Source organism: Eptesicus fuscus, chromosome 17 (genome assembly GCF_027574615.1).
Source record: "Eptesicus fuscus isolate TK198812 chromosome 17, DD_ASM_mEF_20220401, whole genome shotgun sequence".
In the NCBI taxonomy this organism is placed as follows: Eukaryota; Metazoa; Chordata; class Mammalia; order Chiroptera; family Vespertilionidae; genus Eptesicus; species Eptesicus fuscus.
Window position 1 is genome coordinate 6,075,247 of NC_072489.1, and position 23,684 is coordinate 6,098,930.

General features: G+C 50.1%; 1 protein-coding gene and 1 long non-coding RNA gene across 2 annotated transcripts in view; one reads left to right on the forward strand and one right to left on the reverse strand.

Moving 5' to 3' along the window:
* The window catches only part of ALOX5 (arachidonate 5-lipoxygenase), a 53,742-nt gene extending 34,408 nt beyond the window's left edge, over nt 1-19,334 (reverse strand). Inside the window, exons 1-3 of the mRNA XM_008149098.3 lie at nt 19,124-19,334; nt 13,520-13,718; nt 10,982-11,063 (exon numbers count right to left, since the gene is read on the reverse strand). Coding sequence (XP_008147320.2) covers nt 10,982-11,063; nt 13,520-13,718; nt 19,124-19,273 — 431 coding nt within the window. The 5' untranslated portion in view covers nt 19,274-19,334. The remainder of the gene's footprint in view (nt 1-10,981; nt 11,064-13,519; nt 13,719-19,123) is intronic.
* LOC114234286 (uncharacterized) lies at nt 13,651-17,831 on the forward strand. Its single transcript, XR_003620473.2, has 3 exons — nt 13,651-13,738; nt 14,030-14,193; nt 16,829-17,831. It is a non-coding gene; the product is annotated as an uncharacterized LOC114234286 (long non-coding RNA).
* Nucleotides 19,335-23,684: the final 4,350 nt, after the last annotated feature.

Genomic DNA, 23,684 nt, shown 5'->3' on the forward strand with positions numbered 1-23,684 from the left:
CTGGCATGTGCAACCTTTCAGTGCAAGGGAGACACACAACCAACTGGGCCGCCCTGGCCAGGGCTGTCAGTGTTTCTTAAAGTGAAAAACGCTTTGGGTAGTGGACACACATGCAATCATGCATCATAGACATGCACACTTGAAACCTATATGATCCTGCTAACCAATGCCACCCAATGAGTTTAATAAAAATAAATGTTAAAATGAAAGTGCTGATTTGAGCAGCGGCATGAGTTCTGGCTACTCCAGATGGCAGTGACAGCACCAGCATGCCAGGGCGTTGGCACAAGTCTGCGTCTTGCAATACCATTTGTGACACAAAAACAAGAGCAGATGTACCCAGGGAAACAGGCTGGGTGTCCACCAGCAGGGAGTGGCTGAGGGAGTTATGATATATTCATATGAAGCCAGACATACGTGGCATTTAAGGAGGAAGAAAGCAACGAGACAACATCTCACTCATTCGATTGACAAGAATGAAAATGTCTCAAGGTGCAAAGTGTGTCCAAGATGTAGGGCAATGGTAACCCTCAGAAACAGCTGCTGGGTGCAATGGTAACCCTCAGAAAGAGCTGCTGGGTGCAATGGTAACCCTCAGAAACAGCTGCTGGGTGCAATGGTAACCCTCAGAAACAGCTGCTGGGTGCAATGGTAACCCTCAGAAACAGCTGCTGTGGTGAAAATTGGCAGGAATCCCTTAGAAAACAATTGGCAATATCTAGAGAACTTAAAATGTGGTCTACGACCCTGCAAGTCTACTTCTAGGAATGCTCCCTGGAGTAACTCTTCCACGAGAGCACTGGGAGCTCATGAGGAAGCTCTTTGAAGCACAGCTTAGACTGGTGTTTAAGTCACAGCCAGAAATTAAGAGAGCCCACAAGTCTACAGCAGGAGAGGGGGAGCATGGTGGTGTGTTCATAAGATAGTATACAGAAGCTACAATAACGGGTGACGCCGTCCGTGTCAACTGGTTGCTCTTTAAAATAGAACGACGAGTGAGAAAAGGTAAGGCCCAGCATGGTTAGAGTACCTGGTGCCGATGAAAGCCCTGCACTACGTTGCTGTGAGTGTGCGGGTGCCGCCCAGGTACAGAAAGTCACGGTGAGCGCAGGCGGCGAGGAACGGCCTGTGCTGGTCCCCCACCGCCCTGCCTGGCTGGTGGACCGATGAGGGCCCGCTGGCTCGCTGGCTTTCTCGCATGGTAGACGCTTCCTAGCTGTTACTTTACTTCCAAACCCCAATAACATGGATGCCTAAATTCGTGTGAAAGAGGAACTCCAAGATTGTGCAGACAGCGCAAAGTTGTGTTTCCTGAACGGAAACAGAGGTGGGGAGGGGAGGGTATGAAAAGGTCAAATTAATGGAAGGAGGAAGAAAAAAACAAAAACAAAAGAGGATTACATCCATGAAAGGGGCAAACTATCTCACCAAAAACCCACCTCCCTAGAGCCTGCCAAAGCCCCACCGCTATGAAATCCCCACCGGACCACCGCTCGCTGGCAAAGAGGTGATTCCCAAAGGGTGTCCATACCGCACTCCTGCAGGAGGTAACTCACAGATCCCGTTCTCTTGGGAAAAACCGGATTAAAAAGATTAACCCTGGCCCCTTATCACAGAACTTCTCAGGTGCTCCATGCCTGGGCAAGCTGTGATCCCCCCAGAGGGCTGTGTGATCAGCAGTTTCCCAAACGTGTTTGACCACGGCACCAATGCTCCAGGGCACACTGGAAAGTACCGGGTTAAGCAAATGCCTGTAAGACTAGGGTATCAAGTCATTACTGTCTTAGTCTGAATTAGTGTGGAGCTGATAAGACTGGCTGCCCATTCACCTAACAGGGCGCAAACTAGCCTGATTCTCTGGAAGCCATTTAACATCATCACAATCCAGGACTCCTTCCTTCCACAAGGCCAGAAGCAGGTGGAGTGCTCACCACAGGGGCTTTGCCACAGGTGGTGGAAGGGAGGAAAGCAAGGAAAGCTCTTTGTTCCCGGCTATACAACTCTCCCTGGACAGTGTAACTCCAGGCCTTATGGATTGGCCAGACTTGTTGTGTCTGGCTTCTATTTACTCTCCGACACTGCAGCTGGGCGTTCTGCCCACGTTGCTCTGCACGGCAGCAGTTGGCTGACTCTCCTTGCGGGTAGAATGATCACTGTTTATCTGTTCTGCTCTTGATGGACATTGGGTGGCTCCCATTTGCTGGCTCTCAGGAGTAATGCTGCTGTGGACAGCTGTGTGCATGGACCCAGGAGCACAGGCATACAGATGTGGATCCAGGGACAGAATGTCTGAGTCAGATTATAATGTAGTTTCCATTTTATTAGATACTAGAGGCCCGATGCACGAAAATTCGTGCAAGAGTAGGCCTTCCTTCCCCTGGCTGCTAGCACTGGCTTCCTTCCAGCACCCAGGACCCAGGCTTCCCTCTTCCGGCCACCAGCAGGCACCCGGCACCTGGGCTGCTTCCATCCTCGCGGCCCGAGGGCACCCAAGACCCGGGCTGGCTTCGCTTGGACCGCCCACAGGCACCCAGGACCCAGGCTGGCTTCCCTCTGGCCCCGGCTTCGTCAAGAAGGACATCCGGAATGATGTCTGGTCTAATTAGCATATTACCCTTTTATTATTATAGATTGCAAGATTATTTTTCAAAAAGGATTTTTTTTTCACATAAGCATTGAGGATCCTGAGAAGTTCTGTGAAAATGGACCAGGGTTCATTGGGTTTTAACCCAGTTTTTCTGAAGAGAATTGGACCTATGAGTTACCATCCTGCAGCAATGTCTTCCCATCCAACCACTTCGTTAACATTCGGGTATTGTCAAGTTTCAGTCTTACCCATCAGGGGTGTGTGTGTGTGTGTGTGTGTGTGTGTGTGTGTGTGTGTGTTGTGGTAGTCATAGTTGGAGTAGTGGTACTAGGGATCCAATTAATAGATCTTCATTGCCATCTTACTTTTGATTCCATTGGTTCCAAATGAGCTGAGCACTGTTTTTTTTGTTTGTTTGTTTTTTGTATATTTGCTCCTCATATTTTGTATGGTGAGTACTCAAATCGCTTGCCTATTTTTCTACTGAATTGACAACCCTCTTCTTATAGATTTGTAGGGGTCATTGGTATATTATAAATCATAATTCTTGTCCTCCACTCTGTGAATTGTCTTCTCACCTTTCATGGTGTCTTTCAGTGAACAGAAATTTCTCCTCATGAGCTAGATGATATTAATCTTTTCCTTTACGGTTAGTGCATTTTGAGTCTTTTTTGAAAAATCTTTTTAACTGGAGGCCAGGAAGAATAACCTCCTGTAGTCTAAAAATGGTATAGTTTTGCCTTTAACATTTAAGCTTATTCAACCCGAAACCGAGTTTTCTGAATGATGTGAAGTAGACTCCAATGTCTTCTTTATGTCTTCTTTTCCTCCTTCTCCTCTCTCTCTCCCTTCTGTGGCTGCCCAGTAGCCTGGCACCGCTCTTGCCCGTGCCTTCTGTATACATCACATTTCCACGCATGTATGGCCCCAATGCTCATTTATTTTTTCATTATGCTTCACGGAAATGTAAGTTTTCATGGATCTGGGCAACCAGCAGGGTCTTCTGGACCACATGACAGCACCACTGCTTGGTCCCTGGGAGGGGGAGGACAGGAGCTAAGAGATGAGAGACACCTCTACAAATTAGAACAGTTAAAAAAGAGGCTGCCCAGCTTGGCCAGAATTGGTGAAGTTGGATACCCCTCCTCTGCTTGTGAAAACTGGTCAAAGAGTTTTGAAGAGGAATTTGTCAATATATACTAATAACTTACACTACTTGCTTAGTGACTTTATTTCTGGGCACCTATCCTGAGGAAAATACTTTAAAATGCACCAAAGTTCCACACAAAGGTTTTCACATTGTTTAGAAGAAAAACATCAAAAACTTCCGAAGTGTCCAGTTAGAATGGTGTTTAAATAGATTATGGTGCATCCCTACAATGGGATATTATATAAAACCTAGAATAATGTTTGTGATAAGGCTTTTAAAATGTGGGGGAAATGTTCCTGCTATATCTTTAAGAGGAAAAAAGGAGGCTGAGGCTGCTGATTATGTATATAGTACAATCCCAAAGGAGTCAGAGTGAAAACGGATGAATTACAGTTATTTTCCTGCTTTCGTGTTATTCCCCTTCCTTGGCTTTATTGAATTAAAAAACCTTGAAATACTTCATGTCCCTGGTGAGAAGCTAAACGATGGAGGAACATGTAGGAAAGTGTAACAGCCGCTGCCCCACCAAGGCCGCTCCACAGCCAGTAACCATGCTGAGCCTCAGCACGCTGCCTCCCACTCTCTCTTGGAAGGAGTCTCACACTCAAAGTCTCCAAAGGCTGAAGCAGGAAACCAAGTAAAAAAAGCCTTGATATAGACATTAGCAGGTGTGGACTGAGGAAACCTGGGGAACATACACCTTGAAAACTCCACAATGACCCATCAAACATATGGAGGGGCTGGATACTGCCCACACCACCAGTTTCCATGTATTATTATTACTATTTTAAAGCAGATTTGTTGAGAAATAATTTACATAGCATAAAATTCATGCCTTAAAATTATCCAATTAAGAGGTTTTTAGTATATCTACAGAGTTGTGCACCCATCACCAGAATCTAATTTTGGAATATTTTCATCTCAAATAGAAATCTTGTACCCACTGATAGTCATTCCCCATCTCCCATCTCCAACTTCCAGCCCTAGGAAACCACAAATCTATTCATCTGTGTCCATCAATTTGGCTATTTGGACATTTTATATAAGTAGATTCATGCAATATGTGGTCTTTTGTAAATGACTTTTTCATTTAGAAGAATGTTGTTGAGGTTCATGCATGGTTAAATATCCTCTATAATAATCCTATATAATAAAAGGGTAATATGCAAATAGACCACACGGCAGAACAACCAACCAAAGCGTAATATGCTAATGATATGCTAAGGCTGCTCAACCTCTCGCTATGACGTGCACTGACCACCAGGGGGAAGATGCTCCAACCGGTAGGTTAGTTTGCTGTTGGGGTCCGGCCGATCGAGACTGAGTGACATGGGCTGGATATGCCCTAGAACCCTCCTGCGGTCCCTCCCCAGCCCAATCGTGCACCGGTGGGGTCCCTCAGCCTGGCCTGTGCCCTCTCGCAATCTGGGACCCCCTCAGGGGATGTTGAAGAGCTGGTTTCAGCCTGATCCTGCAGGCCACTCCCCTTGGGAGGGCACCAGATGCAGAGCTCATGGCTGGTGAGCGCTGCTGTGGCAGCGCGAGCCTCTCCTGATCAGGACTGATTGGGTGCAAGCCCATGGCAGGCACAGTGGGGCCGGGATGAGCAGGAGCAGCAGGTACGAGCTGCAGGCAGTGTTGGACTGCGGGTTTCAGCCTGATCCCTGCAGGCCACCCAGAGGGACCCCACCCATGCAGGAATTCGTGCACCGGGCCTCTAGTATGATCATAACACATTACTTTTTAATGCTAAATAATATTCCACATGTTGTTTATCCATTCATCAGCTAATGGGATTTAGGTTGTTTCCACTTTGGGGTAATTATGAATATACTAGAGGCCCAGTACATGAAATTCGTGCACGGAGGGGGGTTGTCCCTCAGCCCAGCCTGCACCCTCTCCAATCTGGCACCCTCGAGGGATGTCTGACTGCCCATTTAGGCCTGATCCCGGTAGGATTGGGCCTAAACGGGCAGTTGGACATCCCTCTCACAATCCAGGACCACTGGCTCCCAACTGCTCGCCTGTCTGCCTTCCTGATTGCCCCTAACCGCTTCTGCCTGCCAGCCTGATCACCCCGTAACCACTCCCCTGCCAGCCTGATTGATGCCTAACTGCTCCCCTGCCAGCCCGATTGCCCCTAACTGCCCTCCCCTGCTGGCCTGGTCACCCCTAACTGCCCTCCCCTGCCAGCCTGGTCCCCCCTAACTGCCCTCCCCTGCCAGCCTGGTTTCCCCCAATGGCCCTCCCTTGCAGGCCTGGTCCCCCCTAACTGCCCTCCCCTGCCGACCCGATCAACCCTAACTGCCTTCCCCTGCCAGCCTCATCGCCCCTAACTGCTCTCCCCTGCTGGTCTGGTCCCCCCTACAACTGCCCTCCCCTGCAGGCCTGGGTCCCCCCAAACTGCCCTCCCCTGCAGGACTGGTCACCCCTAACTGCCCTGACTTGCAGGCTTGATTGCCCCCAATTTCCCTCCCTTGCAGGCCTGGTCCCTCCCAACTACCCTCCACTGCTGGCCATTTGTGGCAGCCATCTTGAGTCCACATGGGGGCAGCCATCTTGTGTGTTGGAGTGACAGTCAATTTGCATATTACCCTTTTATTAGATAGGATAGAGGCCTGGTGCATGGGTGGGGGCTGGCTGATTTGCCCTGAAAGGTGTCCCAGATCAGGGTGGGGGTTCCCTTGGGGTATGGGGTGGCCTGGGTGAGGGGCCTGTGGTGGTTTGCAGGCCGGCCACGCCCCCCCAGTGACCCAAGCATAGGCTGGAAGCAGGTATCTGGGATTTATTTATCTTCTATAATTGAAACTTTGTAGCCTTGAGCAGAGGCCAGGGCAGGCCAGGACGGGTGGGAAGCTTGGCTTCCTCCATCGCTGGGGGCAACCCAAGCCTCCTGCTTGCTCCAGCTCATGGCCGCCGCCATCTTGGTTGGGTTAATTTGCATACTTGCTCCTGATTGGCTGGTCGGCGTGGCTTGTGGGCATAGTGGAGGTACAGTCAATTTGCATGTTTCTCTTTTATTAGATAGGACTAGAGGCCCAGTGCACTAAATTTGTGCGTGGGGGGGTGCCCCTCAGCCCGGCCTGCACCCTCTCCAATCTGGGACCCCTTGGGGGATGTCCAACTGCTGGTTTAGGCCTGATCTCGCAGGATCGGGCCTAAACCGGCAGTCGGACATCCCTCTCACAATCCGGGACCGCTGGCTCCTAACTGCTCGCCTGCCTGCCTTCCTGATTGCCCCTAACTGCTTCTGCCTGCCAGCCTGATTGCCCCCTAACCGCTCCCCTGCCGGCTTGATAGACGCCTAACTGCTCCCCTGCTGGCCTGATGGTCCCCAACTGCCCTCCCCTGCTGGTCTGATTACCCCCCACTGCCCTCCCCTGCTGCAACCTGACTCATCCATGGGGACCCGCCTCCTCCGTGTGAAGTGGTGGAGACACCGGGCCCGGCCTTCGCTGTGCATGCAGCCATCTTGTGATGGCCTTCTTGTGACGATGTGAGGGCGTGATGACCACCTAGGCTATTATTAGTATAGATTGCTATGAATACCTTGTACAATTTTTATGTGTAGAAATATGTTTTCATTACTCTGTGTAGTTACCTAGGAACAGAATTTAGATGTAGAATTTTAGGTCATATGGTAACTCCGTTTCAGATTTGGGGGAACTTGCTAAAGTAGTTTCCAAAGTGGCTGCATCATTTTACATTCTACCAGCAATGTATGAGTTTCTCCACATCCTTGGCAGCACTTGCCATTATCTGCCTTTTTTGTTCTAGCCATCTTAGTGCATGTGAAGTGGTATTTCATGGTGCTGCCATGACAACCAACAGTGTTGAACATCCTCCCATGTGCTTATTGACCACTCATACATTTTCTTTGGAGAATGGTCTATGTATTCATTCTTTTTTTATGGCTGAAATAGATTCCATTACATAGATATACTACTGATATTCATCAGTTAGTGAACATTTGGGTTGAACTTACCTTTTGGCTATTATGGACAATGCTGCTATAAACATTCACATACAAGTTTTTCTGTGGACATATGTTTTCATTTTTCTTGGGTATGTGCTTAGGTGTGGAATTGTACCATTTTACATCCCAACCAGTAGTATATGAAGCTCTTATTTCTCCACATCCTTGATAACACATGTTACTTTATCCCATTCTGTGGGTTATCTTTTCATTTTCTTGAGGGTATACTTTAAAGCATAAAAGTTTTAAAATTTGAGGACATCAATTTATCTTTTTTCTTCTGTAGCTTATGCTTTTATTACATCTAAAACCCCCTTGCCATACAGTAATTCTATTTTTAATTTTTTGAGGAGTCTCCCAGGAATCCCACTGCTGGGTAATTATCCAAAACACTAATTTGAAAAGATATATGCACCACTATGTTCATTGCAGTGTTATTTACAATAGCCAAGATTTGGAAGCAACCTAAGTGCCTATGAATAGACGACTGGATAAAGAAGATGTGGTACCTATATACAATGAACATTACTTGGCCATAAAAAAGCATGACATCTTACCATTTACAACAATATGAATGGATCTAGAGCAGCGGTTCTCAACCTGTAGGTCGTGACCCCTTTGGGGGTCGAACGACCCTTTCACAGGGGTCGCCTAAGACATCCTGCATATCAGATATTTACATTATGATTCATAACAGTAGCAAAATTACAGTTATGAAGTAGCAACGAAAATAATTTTATGGTTGGGGGTCACCACAACATGAGGAACTGTATTAAAGGGTCGCGGCATGAGAAAGGTTGAGAACCACTGATCTAGAGGGTATTGTGCTAAGTGAAATAGGTCGGACACAGAGAGAAAAATGCCATATTATTTCACTTATATGTGGAATCTAAAGAACAAAATAAATAAACCAGTAAAACAGAAACAGACTAATAGCTATAGAGAACAAATTGATGCTGTTAGATGAGAGGGGATAGGGGGGCTGGGTGAAAAAGAGGAAGGAATTAAGAAGTACAAATTGGTGGGTACAAAATAGTCACGAGGATGTAAAGTACAGCACAGGGAATATGGTCAATAATGTTGTAATAGCTATGCATGGTGCCTGGTTGGTACTAGACTTATTGGGAGGATTACTTCATAAATTATATAAATGTCTACCCACTATGCTGTACCACTGAAACTAATATAAAATAATATTGAATGTCAACTATAATTGAAAATTCTTTGTGAAATCCAAGGTTATGAAGGTTTACCCATGTTTTCTTCAAACTTTTGTAGTTTTAGCTCTTACATTTAGGTATTTGATCCATTTAAATTAACTTATGTATGTGGTGTGAGGTAAGGTCCAAGTTCATTCTTTTACATGTGGTTATTCACTTGTTCAGTTTATTAAAAAGAGCATTTTTCCTCCACTGAGTTGTCTTGCTACCTCTGTTGAAAATTAATTGACATAAATGTAAGGGTTTGTTCCTGAACTCCCAATTCTATTTCATTGACCAACTGTCTTGATTACAGCAGCAGTGTAGCAATTTTGATATTGAGAAGTATGAGTCCTTCAACTTTGTTTTCTTTTTTTAGATTGTTTTGACTATTCTGGGTTCCTTGCATTTCAATATGAATTTTAGGATCTGCTTGTCAATATCTGCAAAAAAGTCAGCTGGGATTGTGATAGGGATTGTGTTATATCACTTTGGGGAGTACTGCCCTTTAAACAATATTAAGTCCTCTGATCCATGAGCATGAGATTACTTCCACCTTATTTAGATCTTCTTTTTGATACATGAATCATTTTATTCATTAACAAAATTTAGGCCTTTCACTGTTACTCATTAATCCTTTTTTAAAAAAATTATCTTTATTGTTGAAAGTATTACAGCTGTTCCTTTTTTTCCTCATTGACACCCTTCGCCTTGTCCCCCTGCCCCAGGTCTTCACCACACTGTTGTCTGTGTCTTTAATTATCTTCAACACTATTTTGTAGTTTTCTTGACTTTTGTTAAATTTAGTTATAAATATTTTATTCCTTTTGATGCTATTGTAAACTGAATTGTTTTCTTATTTTTATTTTCAGATTGTTGGTTGCTAGCGTATAGATAAACAATTGAATTTTGTATATAATCTTGTATCCTGCTTTCTTGTGACTATTGAGATGATCATGTTTTTCAGTTGTTTATTCTATTTGGATGTTTAAACCAACCTTGCATGTTTGGGATAAATCCTACCTGGCCATATAATGCCTTTTATGTGCTACAGGGTTTGGTTTGCTAGTGTTTATTGAAAATCTTTGCATCTGTATTCGTAAGAGATCTCGGTGTATAGTTTTCTTTTTTTTGCGATGTCTTTGGTTTTGGTATAATACCTGTCTCATACAGTGAGTTAAGACTTGTTCCCTCTTATATTTTCTGGAAGAGTTTATGTAAGATTGGTACAAATTTTTTAAATGCTTGGTAGAATTTACCAGTGAAGCCATGTGGGCCTGAGTTTTCTTTGTGGGAAGTTTTAAATTTAATACTTCAATCACTTTGCTTATAATTGTTCTATTAACCTTTTGCACTCGGATGTTGAGTGTGACTCAACACGGTTAGCATTCGAATAAAGGAATCAAGAAAAAAGCAAGCGAGTGCAAAGGGTTAAGATTATTTCATATTGAGTCAGTTTAGCAGTTTCTGTCTTTATGTGAATTTGTCCATTTCATCTCAGTTATCTGATGGGTTGGTATACAGTTGTGCGTAGTATTCCCTTGTATTCATTTTAATTTCTATGAGTTGGTATTGATAGTCCCTTTCTTCTAATTTTAATAATTTGTGGCCTCTCTTTTTTCTTAATCTTTAGCTAGAGATTTGCCAATGTTGTTTTGGATTATGCACCACTTTTATAATCAAATTATTATCAGAAGACATAAAAAGTGGGGGTAATCCTTACAACTGGAGGTGAGGGAACATCAAGATAAATTCAAGCTTTTGCTGCCCATTCCTCCTAAATGCCAGTATGGTCGATCCCAAGATTTTTATTTTTATTATTATTATTATTATTATTATTATTATTGATTAAAGTATTAAATAAATTTCCTTTTTCCCATAATTCTCTTCACCACCTCCACTTGAGGTGGTGGTTGGGGGGAGCTTGGGGAGCACAGGCGGCTGGTGCCTTGGTCATCACTCACCAGCAGTGATGGGCCCTAAGCTGTGGGCAGGGATCATCTCATACCCCGGCCCCGAGACAGAGGAACCCGGGGTCCCATGCCATTCGGCCTGATGGCATCACTCACCTGTACTGTTTCTGCCGTGTTTCCAGTTCTTTGCGTCTGTGCTGCTTGAGAATGTGAATTTGGTCATCGCGGGGCAGCTTTGCTGTGAGGAAAGGACACGTGTGAGAAGAGCCTAAGGACACATTACGGCCGACACCAGGGTTTCCCTCTGGCTCCCTGCCCCTGCTTCACATGGATCCTCTTACTCAAGCCTCAGAACACTCTGTTTTACTAAATGGGGCTCAGGCAGGTTGAAGTTTACTCAAGGTCACACACCTAATTAGTAGGTTTGCACACAAGACTCAAATCCCACGCTCCTAGTCACTCCTTTTCCAAAAGACAGCTCCAGTCTCTCCTGCTGCTCACTCAGCAGCGGGCAGCCTGCACCGGGCCTGCGGATCCCTCCCGGTGCACGAGCCAGGCCTGTTTCCCAGGAGGCTTTTCGGGCACAGACAGTGACTCTCTGTCCCCTTCCTACAGGGACCGTGTGTGCCCAACTCTGGCCACCTGTAGATTTTCACCTGGAGGCTCTACCTTCTGCTCGCCCGGAGGACATTGCTCTGCAGGAGTCCTGGCGCTGGGGCAGAGCCGGCTGCCTCTCTAGGTGTCCCTTGCTGGGTTTCTTTAAACCGCTCAGGACCGTCCGCTCCCATTCCCTGCAGTTCCCATGCAGAGTAGCCAGGACAGCTGCCTGCAGCCCCCTGCGGCCCTATAGCAGCAGCTGCCCGTGGCTCTCGTGTTTCGAAGCCCAATTGGCTGCCTCCTGGAGAAACGTGTGACTGAAGATCCAACATACAGATGCCGACACTACCCACTCCCCGTGCTGCCTGCTCAGAGGACTGAGAATGCAGCCTAGCTCTGAAGCAGGACGTGGTGGCCTAGAGTGTGGGCTTTAGAAGGGACACACCTGGCGCCCGCTGCCTTGGCTTCCTCACAGGGGAAATGGAGGAAGTGCCTATTTCAGGTCATGGTGGGAAGCAGTGAGAGAGTGCAGCAAAGCCCCCACGCCGTGCTCGGCACCCAGGAACTGCCCAAGAAATGGAACAGTGGCCATCGTCCTTATAATCCCAATGGACCTGAGCCTCCTCTTCCTCCCTCTGAGCCTGGCTGCTAAGTCTCTCATCTCTCATCAGGAGTGGGCAGGCGCTGGGGATAGGGGGGCGGGGAGAGGACGGGAGGGGCAGAGGGGCAGAGGCCGGACGGCGAGTGCCCTGTTACTGTTATTTCAGGTGACGGCAGTGGGCACAGTCACGGTGTTCCTGAGTGTCAGGGGTTCCAGACTTTCAAAGCTTCCGTTCCATCACAGACTGATATTTTTGTAAAACACAATATAAATTAACTACTAAGAACGAAAATAAAAAATAAGCCAAAGACATTCGACAGGCATGCCCTGGTTTTATTACCAGATGCAGAAGCCACAGCATTTTCCTGGCCAGCTGCTCTGAAAGCTGGGCCTGCTCCCCGTCTCCGGCTCCTGTAGGCAGCGGCCCCACCGAGCTACGCACACTCCTGCCACATGGCCACCCCCAGGGCCACGTTTGTGATCTCTTCCTGAGTCAGGGGACAAAACTCCTCTAGCTCCAGTCCTGTAGTTCAGACATTTTCTTGGAATTTGGCTTCGTAAGTTAAACCCGTGTCGGAAACAACGGGGTGCGCCTGATGGTTTAAGAACCCTGGGCAGAGAGGGGCCTTCTCCTCCTTCGTCTGGGTTTTCTTAGCTAAGAAGGGGCCGGCAATCACTCTGTGTTATCTACTCGGCGGGACTTCCGTGAAGAGCAAATGAGCCAGCGAGAGGAAGCCATCGCACTAGGAATGCTAAAGGGCGCCAGGGACGGAGGCAGCGGGCCCCGCCTCCTTCTGGGGGGTGCATGGCACCTGAAGACTTATTTTTCCAGGCTTACAGTGTGAGCAAACTGGAGGGCCAGGACTTGAAGTAAGGTAGGGACCTGCCGAGGCCCGGATGGCGCTCTCGCAGGCTAAGAGGCTGGTGTGCAGAAAGCTGGCGGCGTGGCTGACCTCTGCCCCGTGCTCCCTGCGCGCCGGCCAGCCGCGCCTCCTGTGCAGAATGGCCTGCTGAGGCAGCGCCAGGCTGGGCCTGCACGGGTGAGGGGCCTGCTTCAGAGGACAGATTTTAGGCTCTTTTCTCTTTCAACAAAAAGTGGGACTTCGCCTTTAACAACTGGTGACTGCAGACCCAGCCTGCCACAGCCTCTGGGTGGGGCCCTGCTGTGACGTCACACAGGGCAGTGTGGGGCTGGGTGTCTGAGATCTGCAAAGCGATGCATCTGGAGAGCTGCCCAGTTAGGGGTACCCCCAGGGGCACTTGTTACTGGGGAGCCTAGTTACCCCTTGGAGAACTATAGCTCAGGGACCCCATGCTCCGCCCTGGGAGCCGGGTCTGTTAGGAGGGGGGAAGTTCACGCCTCCTGCAGGTGCTTCGAGGCACAGAGCAGTGCCCGCCCGGGGCCGGTGGTCATTATGCCCGTGGATACAGTTCCCTGGGAAGGGGTCTGCAAGCCCCGGCCTTGGGAAGCCCGGGGAGCCGGCCCAGCTGCTCACCTCGCCCGTCTCTGAGCACCACCTCGCCCTCCCCGGTGAGCCAGCGGTAGCAGGGGAACTCGATGTAGTCCCCGGAGGGCGTCTTCAGCGTGACGTACTTCAGGTACCAGTCGTCGTGCAGCCAGTACTTGCGCTTCTCGATTTTGATCAGCTGGATGTCGCCCAGCTCTTCATCCACCGTCACATCGTAAGAATCCACCTGCGAAGGAGAAAAGGCAGGTGAGACCTCTGAGGTCGCGGAGCCTGGGTGTCACCCTGTGGCCCTGCGCCCAGGTGTCTGCAGGTGCCTGCCCTCTGGCTGTGGGACCACCTGCGGGTCTGCCGCGCTGGAGGCAGGGGCTGTGGGAAGCCGGACTCAGGCCTTTCTGGGGCACTTGCTAAACCAGATTCCACCAACCCTGAGCTTTCCCTCGGCGCAGAGCCTAGAGCTCTCAGCATGCCCGTCAGGCCAGTGGAGGGCACACTGTTTGGGTGCATGCGCCCCCAGCCTTACTCTTCTTCTGCCGGTAGCACCCTGAGGGACTTTGTCAGTAAAATGAGAAGTTGGGTGTCGTCAGAGACCTCTGGGCTCGCAAGCTGTGGCAGCCGCAGGCGCCAGACGCTGTGGTTAGAAATCAGAAGCCTCCTTCCTGTGCCCTGCGGTCTCGGCCTGGGCCCCGAGGACAAGGAGCCAGGTGTGTGAGATGACACTTCCGTGCAGTGAGGCCTGGGTCTGGGCAGGGTGGCGGCTCCAGGGGAAGTGGCTTTCTGTGGCTCCGAGGGGCTGAAGTGTCCTGGGGCTCAGGGGAGAGGACAGCCATTCCCAAGGAGCAGGTGCAGGAACATCCTGGTGGACACTCTCCTGGGAGGGAGGAGCCGGGCGCCTGGGACTGTGAAGGACGGGGGGGGGGGGGCTCGCGGCCTCTGGGACTGGGCGGCTCTCAGAAGCAAGGCCAGCTGTCCGGATGGGGTGGTGGCCGACAAGGAGAGGCGGGGCAGCTTCCCTGAGGGCGGGAAGAGCAGGGTCACCTTCAACAGGAGGAGGGCCCCCAGGTTTCCCGCCCCTGTAGGCCTGGCAGAGGGCTTTGGAGTCTCACCAGGATAGACAGACTGAGCAAACGGCAGGGCTCCCGTATGCCGTCTGACAGGGTCTTGGCGGGGCTAGAGGAATAGGCCTGTCCGTATGGCGGGTCTCTGACTGGCCCCGGCTTCAAACTCAGCGCTCAGGAGGCGAGCAAGCATCTGAGGAGTTCAGCCCCCGCAACTCAGCAAGTCTTTTAGGCATGAGGTCTGGCTACTGTGGCGTTGGCACCCACGGGAGCCACTACTGGACAGTCACAAAGAACAGAGACAGGCTCCCAGAAGATGGCTGGGTCCCAAGCATCAAATCGCAAGTCAAGTCTTAGGAAGGTCCCACATCACTCCCTCCTCTGGGGGCCAGTGCCAGGTGGCTGCTCTGCTGTCTGTTTGCCTTGACACGTTGAATTCTCACGTCCATTCAGCACAGTGGACCCTGTCAACAGTGGCTGGCCCCTCTCCAGCCCTCAGAAAATGCAAAGCATGTGCGTGACTGCGCGGGCGGTTCCCATTTTACAGAAGGAAACAGGCTCACAGAAGTCAGGCAGCTGCCAGCCTTGCTGTAATTGTGGCCCCAGGATTGCAGTCCGCACCTGTCTGGTGGCCAGTCCAGTCCTCCACCCTCCCTGTAGCCACGTGGTGGGAAAAGCCCCAGACCTGGCCCTGAGCCCTGGTTCACCCCTCGATGGAGTATGCAGAGGCAGCGTGGGTGGGGTGGAGGGCATGCAATAGCTTCCTAAGAGATGGCATTTGAGTCAGCTCTTGGGACTTAGTAAGATTTCAGAGGTGAGGAGAGTGGGAGGAGCGGGATGGGCAGGGCATTTCCATTACAGGAAAGGAGAAAGCAAGATCCTCGAGGCAGGAGGCGGCTGGAGCATGGAGCTCCCTGAGCAGAGGTGGGAGCTGCAGGCAGACGCTGGAGAGAGACATGGAGCCAGGGAGCATGCCCTTCACCAGCCTCAGTTTGTGGAAAGACCACTTGGCTGATTTCACTGGCTATTCTCGACTCTTTTTTGAATATTTCAGCAAAGTGTTGGCTGGCCATTTTCATCTGATTTTTATATCAGCATTTTAAGGAGGGTTTCATTTTCTCTGCCCAGATCCCTGCTGTTGCTGTGACAGGGATCTCTGCTGGGGCAAGGACAGGGGAGGGCCATGGCCCAGCCAGCCTGGGGTGCCCATCTTGGGGGGCTGATGGAGGATGATGGGGGGCTGGTGGGGGCTGGGAAGGGATAAGAGGAGGCTGTAAAGCAGAGAGAGAGGGGGAGATTAAGGGGTGGACAAGGGAGAAACTGGGGTAGAGAGAAGGAGAAAGGGTGCCGTGGTTAGGGAGATGGAGGGGGGAGAATGGGTAAGCAGGAGGAAAATGGGAGACAGAATGGAAGGAGAAATTGGAGCAGAGAAGAAATTGGGGGTTTGAGAAATGGTGGGGAATAGGGAGTAGAGGAATAAAGGGAGCAAGAAGAGGAGGCAGATGTAGGGAAGAGAGGGGACAGAGAAGAAAGACTGGGGGATAGAGATTGAGGAGCAAAAAGAAATATTTATTCTTCATTAATATATCCTGAGAATGAGGTGTTCTAGAATGTATTCTTCATGAATATATGATAAGAATATTCACAGAAAATATTCAAGAAGTATATATAATTGTAAGAATTGCTTACACTCCCTGAATATATTCCAAGATAACTTACTGCGCTTAGCTTTCCTAAAAGTGCTGCCACAGAATGAAAATGGGTCAAGCAAGATTTCCCAGAAATGTCCTATCTGCTACAGTCACGCCATTTTACCTGAATTATTTTCAATGAACAGAGTGAAAGAAACACACCAGTTGGCTAAATTGGCCCAGACTGGGCTCGTCTCTGGGCTCTGAGTCCGCAGTCCGGCTGTCCCCGCCGACGCCGAGGGGCCAGTGGGAGGGGGCTGTTCCCAGGAGAACCTGACCTGCGAAGGACTCCCGCTCCCAGCCCTGCCTAAACCACTCTGCAGGCCGCTGGGGAGAACAGCCAGGGATCTGTGATTCACTTTATCTAGAAACACCAATCAGGCCTCTCCGTTATCTGACTGAATTGTGCAAGGGTGGGTTGGGGTGGTGACCGGCCGATGACCTGGAAATGACTGACCGGGTGCCTGGAAATAGTCGTTACTGCCACTGTTATTAACCATCACGATTGTAACACTTTTCCAGTAAAATGGATACCTTTATCTTCTCAGCAAGTATTTCCTCTAATTCTTTCTTTCACCTTTACCCAAAAGGGACAGATCGTCCTTAAAGAGACATTGGCTGGAGAATGGGGAAGTCGCTCCGGGCTGTGCAAGACAGTGTGGAGTAACTCTGCATCAACAGGAACTTTCTCAAAAACTGATTTTTTTCAGAGAGCCTTTCCGAGCCAGCTGGTTCCCCTGCATGGAGCAGCCGCCCTGACTGGCCCTCTCTCAGCCCGATGGAAATGTGAATGCAAATCGCTCCTGAAATTTGCTTCTGAGACACTCGCTGAGGTGTTGAATCACAAGGGCATTTAAATGAATTCTCCGGTCGGTCGGCAGACAGAAGAGAGGGAGGGGGATAAGGAGCAGAGCAGTGCTTCCTGCCCTCTGCCCACAACCTGTTTGGGTCACACCGCTGTCTTCGGGGAGAAGCCACACTGGGCGCCGGTGTTGCACAGTGAGGACCCTGCTGTGCGCCCTGTGGGAGGACAGGGCCCAGGTGGCCCGCTGATAAGGGGACGCAGTCCGCATCCTGTTCTCCTCCCCGCGGTGTGGGGCGCCCATAAGTAAGAGAAGTAAAGGAAGGTGCTTCAGAAAGGACAGAGGGGGCCATGGTCTCACACGGATGACTAGCTAGCCCTCCTGTTCTCAGGGCCAGTTCCCGGGCAGGGCAGCCAGCACCCGGAGGTGGTCCTCACACGCAACACCTGTCTACGTGAAGGGAGCTCGACCCTGGCTAATCCCGGGTGGGGCAAAAGTAGGTTGACAGTTGTTCGTATGGGAAATAATACAGCCCTGGCCAGTAGCTTGGTGGTTAGAGCGCCAGCCTGCTCATGGAAGGGTCACGGGTTTGATTCCCAGTCAAGGGTACATACCTGGGTTGCAGGTTCAATCCCCGGTCCCAGGCGGGGTGGGTTCAAGAAGCAACCAATCCATGTCTCTCTCTCTCATGGATGTTTCTCTCCTTAACCCCTGAGGCCCCCCCTCCCCCCGCTGCCCCCCTCCCTTCCACTTGATGGGAAAAATATCCTCGGGTAAGGATTATCAAAATAAAGAAACAATAAAAGGAAATAATACAAGAATAAATGATACAAGAATGAACTGTGTTTTGCATACTCACAACTGTAAACCTACATTAGCCCACCCAGTATGCTGAGCTTGGCTAAGTGCCCAGTCAGCCTACAGCGAGGATCTAAGGCTCCAGAGCACAACCTAGCCCGTCTGGGCCTGGGACTGACGTGCAGGCTCTAGCTCTGCAGCCTAAGCACATTTCACAGATGAATCCGTGTCTGGCCGAGCCATATGAAATTGCCGTTTTGTCTGTCCAACGTAATGGACTCTGAGCAATTGTATATGGTTCGACCCTATAATCCACGGGGTGGCGAGAAGACGCTTTGTGAAGTCTGCGTGTGTGGGTCCGGTTCAGGAGCTGGGGTGGCGGAGGGAACAGTATTCCGTGGGCTCGCAGCCTCCTGGGGCGGCCACAGCAGCCGGTGGCTGGGCGCTGCCGGAGGCGCCGCGGGGCCTGGCCGCCTGGCCGCCTGGCCGCGGCTGGAGCTCATGTGGGAGCCTCAGGAGCCCGCTTCCGAGTGAGGACCCCTGTGCACGTCACACAGCACCTGGCCTGCAGCCTGGGGCGCAGTGAACACCAGCTCCCTCGCTTCCTGCACTCCTCCAGCTCCGGGGTCTCCAGGGAAGAGGGGGAAGGGAGTCCTCCCCCCCTCCCGCCCCCCAGCCCTCACTCTGGGTGGACGCTCCCGGGTGCACACCCTGCTGCCTTGCAAGGCTTCCCCTCCTCGGGTTGTCTTGTTCCTCCTAAATACCCCTGGGACCCGTCCTGAAACGGCAGCTGCTCAGTTGTGGAGACATCTGCTAGTACATTTGGGGAAACTGAGGCCCGGGGGGGGGGGGAGGACAGTGAGCTAGTGGTCAGGCCCGGACGGCACTCAGGTCCCTGGACGCCCGACCTGCGCTTTCTCACAGCTGGCGGCTGCTCCAGGTGCCCTGTGCGCGCCGCAGCAGGGCGAGGACTCGCGGGGTCCCTGTCCAGGCCCCCCTCCCCCATCCCTGGAAGGAGCCCGGTGAAGGGGCCAATCAGAGCCTCGGCCTCCGGTGTGAACGGAGAGCAAACCTTGACCCTCCAGCGCCCTGGGGAGCAGAGCCTCCCCCTAGACCAGACCCTGACCATGGTCCCCCACGGACGCGCTTCCACGGGCCCAGGTCTCCCAGAGGGGCTGCTGGAGCGCCCCAGCCGGCGGGCCGCCCCGATGGATGGTCCCGGGGTCCTTCTGCCCGGCCCCCGGCCCTCCCCGCGGCCCCAGGCGCCCCGCGCCGCCCGCTCACCGCGCCGCGCTCGAAGTCGTTGTAGAAAGCCTTGTCCAGCAGGTGCTTCTCGCTGCAGCCCGCGGTGCCCACGAGGCTCAGGTAGATGTAGTCGTCGGTGCCAGCGAACCACTGGCTGCCGGTGGCCACGGTGACCGTGTAGGAGGGCATGGCGGCGGGCAGCGGGCTCAGCGAGCGCTGGAGCCTCCGGGCGCCGGTCCCCGAGCGCGACTCCCCTGGACCCCAGACACCGCCCGCCCGGCGGCCTCGCCCCGCCCCCGCCCCGCCCTCCTGCGTCCAACCTGGAGGGACGCCTGGACGCGCGGAGTCACCCCTTCCTGCGTTTCCCCTGCTCAGCTCGGCGTCCGTTTTAGTATCGAGGGGCCCGGGGCAACCTCAGCTGCCACCCCTCATCCATCCTCCCCTCATCCATCCGCCCCTCATCCATCCTCCCACCCACCCCGTCTCTCATCTGTTACACTCTGCGCCCTCGCTCAGGCTCAGCTTCCCCCAGGGAGCCGATAGGGCTGGGCTCCCGGGACCCCCAGGAAACCTGCTCTCTCCAAGTCCCCAGGGCGCGTGGGCGCGGGAACAGTCTCCCCTGCTGTGCGTTCCCCGGTCCACAGCGGGGGGAGGAAGCCACCTGGGGGATGGGGAGGCCACGCAGCGCGAGCGGAGACCTTGTCAGCACTGGCTCCTGCCGCGCGCTGGGCTGAATGCTCTCCGGGCGCGCGAGCAGGTGGAAACCCGGTGAGACAGGTGCCGGCCACGCCCAGGCCGTGAGATGGGCAGAGCAGCCAGAGAGGGGGAGGCAGAGCAGCCAGAGAGGGGGAGGCCGGACGAGAAAACCCAAACCCAGAAGCTGAGGGTCTTCCTGAGAGGAGGGCTGCGGAGCGCGGGGCTGGCGGCTGCGCTGCGGGGAAGGCGTCAGGCTTGTCTGAGACACTCATGGGAGTGGACCCGTGGCTGGAGGCCCCGGAAGAAGATGTGGACCACAGGGGGTGCTCCCACAGTTAGAGCTGGTACGGGGGAACCCACTGTCCCCCTTCATTCCCCCCCCCAATCTGTTGACTTTCCAGGTGAGGGCCGGGAGCCTGCGAAGGGCGTTAGTGGAGGGAAGGCTTTGTGCACTGGAAGGCAGCTCCCCAACTACTGTGACCTGGTCTCAACGATCCTCTCTATTCGCCTACACGCCCCCATCCCCCGCTCCCACTTCAGAGCTGGTCTGACCGTGCTACACATTCAGTGAAGAGCGGGACTAAATTAAAACCAGCCAATCCATGCGAGGTGGAGGCTTTGGCAGTCACCTGCTTTGTGCGCTCATTCGGATGGAGGCTGTAAGATGCTGACGAAGATGCCGGCCAAAGGCAGGCTCCCCGTTTCTGGGAGCCTGGGCTGTACCTGGAGGCAAATCCTGCCTCCATGGCAGGACCAAGACTCTGGGCAGAAAGAGGGCACCATTCCGCCTCTACACCTGGGGGGTGAGGTCAGATTTCAGTGCGTCTGGCTTTACTCATCGAAAGACAGGCACCAAGGGGTTATTATTTTTATTATTTTTATTACTAGAATGTAATTTATTTTCCTGTTGCACATTCATGCTGATCGAAGTTTTTTTTTTTTTTAATAATTCTTTATTGTTGAAAGTGTTACATAGGTCCCCCTTTCCCCCATTAACCCCTCTCCAGCCCGCCCTTGCCCTCCGCCCCAGGCCCTCTGTGTCCATGGGCCATGCATTTACTCATAGGCATACAAGGTCCTTGGTTAATAGCTTCCCATCCACCCACCCGCCCCACCTTCCCTCCAAGATTCCGCACTCTGTTCCATGTCTCTGGATCCACTTCGTTCATCAGTTTATTTTGTTACTTAGATGCCACATATGCATGAGATCATGTGATGCTTGTCTTTCTCTGCCTGACTAATATCATGTAGCATGATACTCTCCAGGTCCCTCCATGCTGTCTCAAAGGGTAAGAGATTCTTCTTTTTTACAGCTGCATAGTATTCCATGGTGTAAATGTACCACAGCTTTTTATCCACTCATCTGCTGATGGGCACTTAGGCTGTTTTAGCTATTGTAAATTGTGCTGCTATGAACATAGGGTGCACACATTCTTTCTGATTAGCATTTCGGGTTTCTTAGGATATCTTCCTAGAAGTGGGATCACTGGGTCAAATGGCAGTTCCATATTTAATGTTTTGAGGAAACTCCGTACTGTTCTCCATAATGGCTGCTCCTGTGAAGCATTCTGGACCTGGGCATTTGTTTGCTGGGAGATTTTTTATTGCTGTTTCTAGGTCATCCGTTGTTATTGGCCTATTTGGGTTTTCTGATTCCTCCTGATTCAGTTTTGGGAGATTGTATTTATCTAGGAATTTGTCCATTTCACTCACATTGTCCAGCTTATGGCGTATAGTTGTTCATTGTATTTTCTTACAATCCTTTGTATTTCTGTAGTGTTAGTGGTTACTTCTCCATTTTCGTTTCTGATTTTATTTATTTGGGTTCTCTCTCTTTGTTTCTTGATGAGTCTGGCTAGCAGTTTATCAATTTTGTTTATCTTTTCAAAGAACCAGCTCTTGGTTTCATTGCTTTTTTTCTATTGCTTTTTTTTTTTTTTGGTGTGTCTCTATATAATTTATTTCTGCTCTAATCTTTTTTCAAAATTTAAATTCTTTATTGTTTAAAGTACTACACAAGTCTCCTTCCTCCCTCCCCCATTGACCTCTCCCCAGCTGCTCCCATCCCCCCAGCGCATGCCCCTACTGTCTGAGTCCATTGGTTATGCTCAGATGCAAGTCGTTCAGTTGATCTCTTACTGCCCCCACCCCTTGACCCCTCTCAACCTCACCCCAACCCTCTTTCCTCTTAGATTGGACAGTCTGTTCGATGCTCTGTGACTCTGGATCTATTTTTGTTCATCACTTTATGTTGTTCATTATATTCCACAAATGAGTGAGATCATGTGATATTTACCTTTCTCTGACTGGCTTATTTCACTTAGCATAATGCTCTCCAGGTCGATCCATGCTGTTGCAAATGGTAAGAGTTCCTTCTTTTTTACAGCAGCATAGTATTCCATTGTGTAGATGTACCACTGTTTTTTAATCGACTCATCTGCTGATGGGCACTTAGGCTATTTCCAAATCTTAGCTCTGGTAAATTGTGCTGTTATGAACATAGGGGTGCATCTATTCTTTCTGGTTGGTGTTTCTGATTTCTTGGTATATAGTCCTAGAAGTGGGATTACTGGGTCAAATGGCAGTTCCATTTTTAATTTGTTGAGGAAACTCCATACTGTTCTCCACAGTGGCTGCACCAGTCTGCATTCCCACCAGCAGTGCACCAGGGTTCCTTTTCTCCACATCCTCGCCAGCACTTGTCATTTGTTGATTTGTTGATGATAGCCATTCTGACAGGTGTGAGATGGCACCTCATTGAAGTTTTGATTTGCATCTCTTGGATGGTTAGTGACTTTGAGCATGTTTTCATATGTCTCTTGGCCTTCTGTATGTCCTCTTTCGAAAAGTGTCTATTTAGGTCCTTAGTCCATTTTTTGATTGGATTGTTTATCTTCCGTTTGTTAAGTTGTATGAGTTCCCTGTAAATGTTGGAGATTAAACTCTTATCTGAAATAGCATTGGTAAATATGTTCTCCAGTGTAGTGGGCTTTCCTGTTGTTTTGTTGATGGTTTCTTTTGCTGTGCAGAAGCTTTTTCTTTTGATGTAGTCCCATTTGTTTATTTATTTTCTCCTTAGTTTCCATTGCCCTAAGAGCTGCATCAGTAAAGATATTGCTACATGTCTGCTATTTTGCTGCCTATGGATTCTTCTAAGATTTTTATGGTTTCCCGTCTTACATTTAAGTTCCCTATCCATTTTGAGTTTATTTTTGGGTATGGCATAAGTTGCTTGTCTAGTTTTATTTTTTTGCATGTATCTATTCAATTTCCCCAACACCATTTATTGAAGAGAATGTCTTGACTCCATTGTATGCTCTTCTTCCTTTGTCAAATATCAATTGAGCATAAGGTCTTGGATCGATTTCTGGGTTCTCTGTTCTGTTCTATTGATCTATATATCTGTTCTTGTGCCAGTACCAGGCTGTTTTGAGAACAGTGGCTTTGTAATACCGCTTGATATCTGGTATTGTGATCCTTCCAACTTTGTTCCTCTTTCTCAGGATTGCTGTGGTTATTTGGGGTCTTTTTTTATTCTATATGAAGTTTTGGAGCGTTTATTCTACGTCTGTGAAATACATCGTTAGCATTTTAATGGGGATTGCATTGAATCTATAGATTGCTTTGGGTAGTATCGACATTTTAATGATGTTGATTCTATCAATCCATGAACACGGTATATTCTTCCATTTGTTTATGTCTTCCTCTATCTCTTTTTTCAATGTCCTGTAGTTTTCTGAGTACAGGTCTTTTACTTCCTTAGTTAAGTTTATTCCTAGGTATCTTAATTTTTTTGTTGCAATGGTAAATGGGATTGCTTTTTCAGTTTCTCTTTCTGTGCGTTCATTGTTGGTGTATAAAAAGACATAGCTTTCTGGGTGTTAATTTTTTTTATCCTGCTACA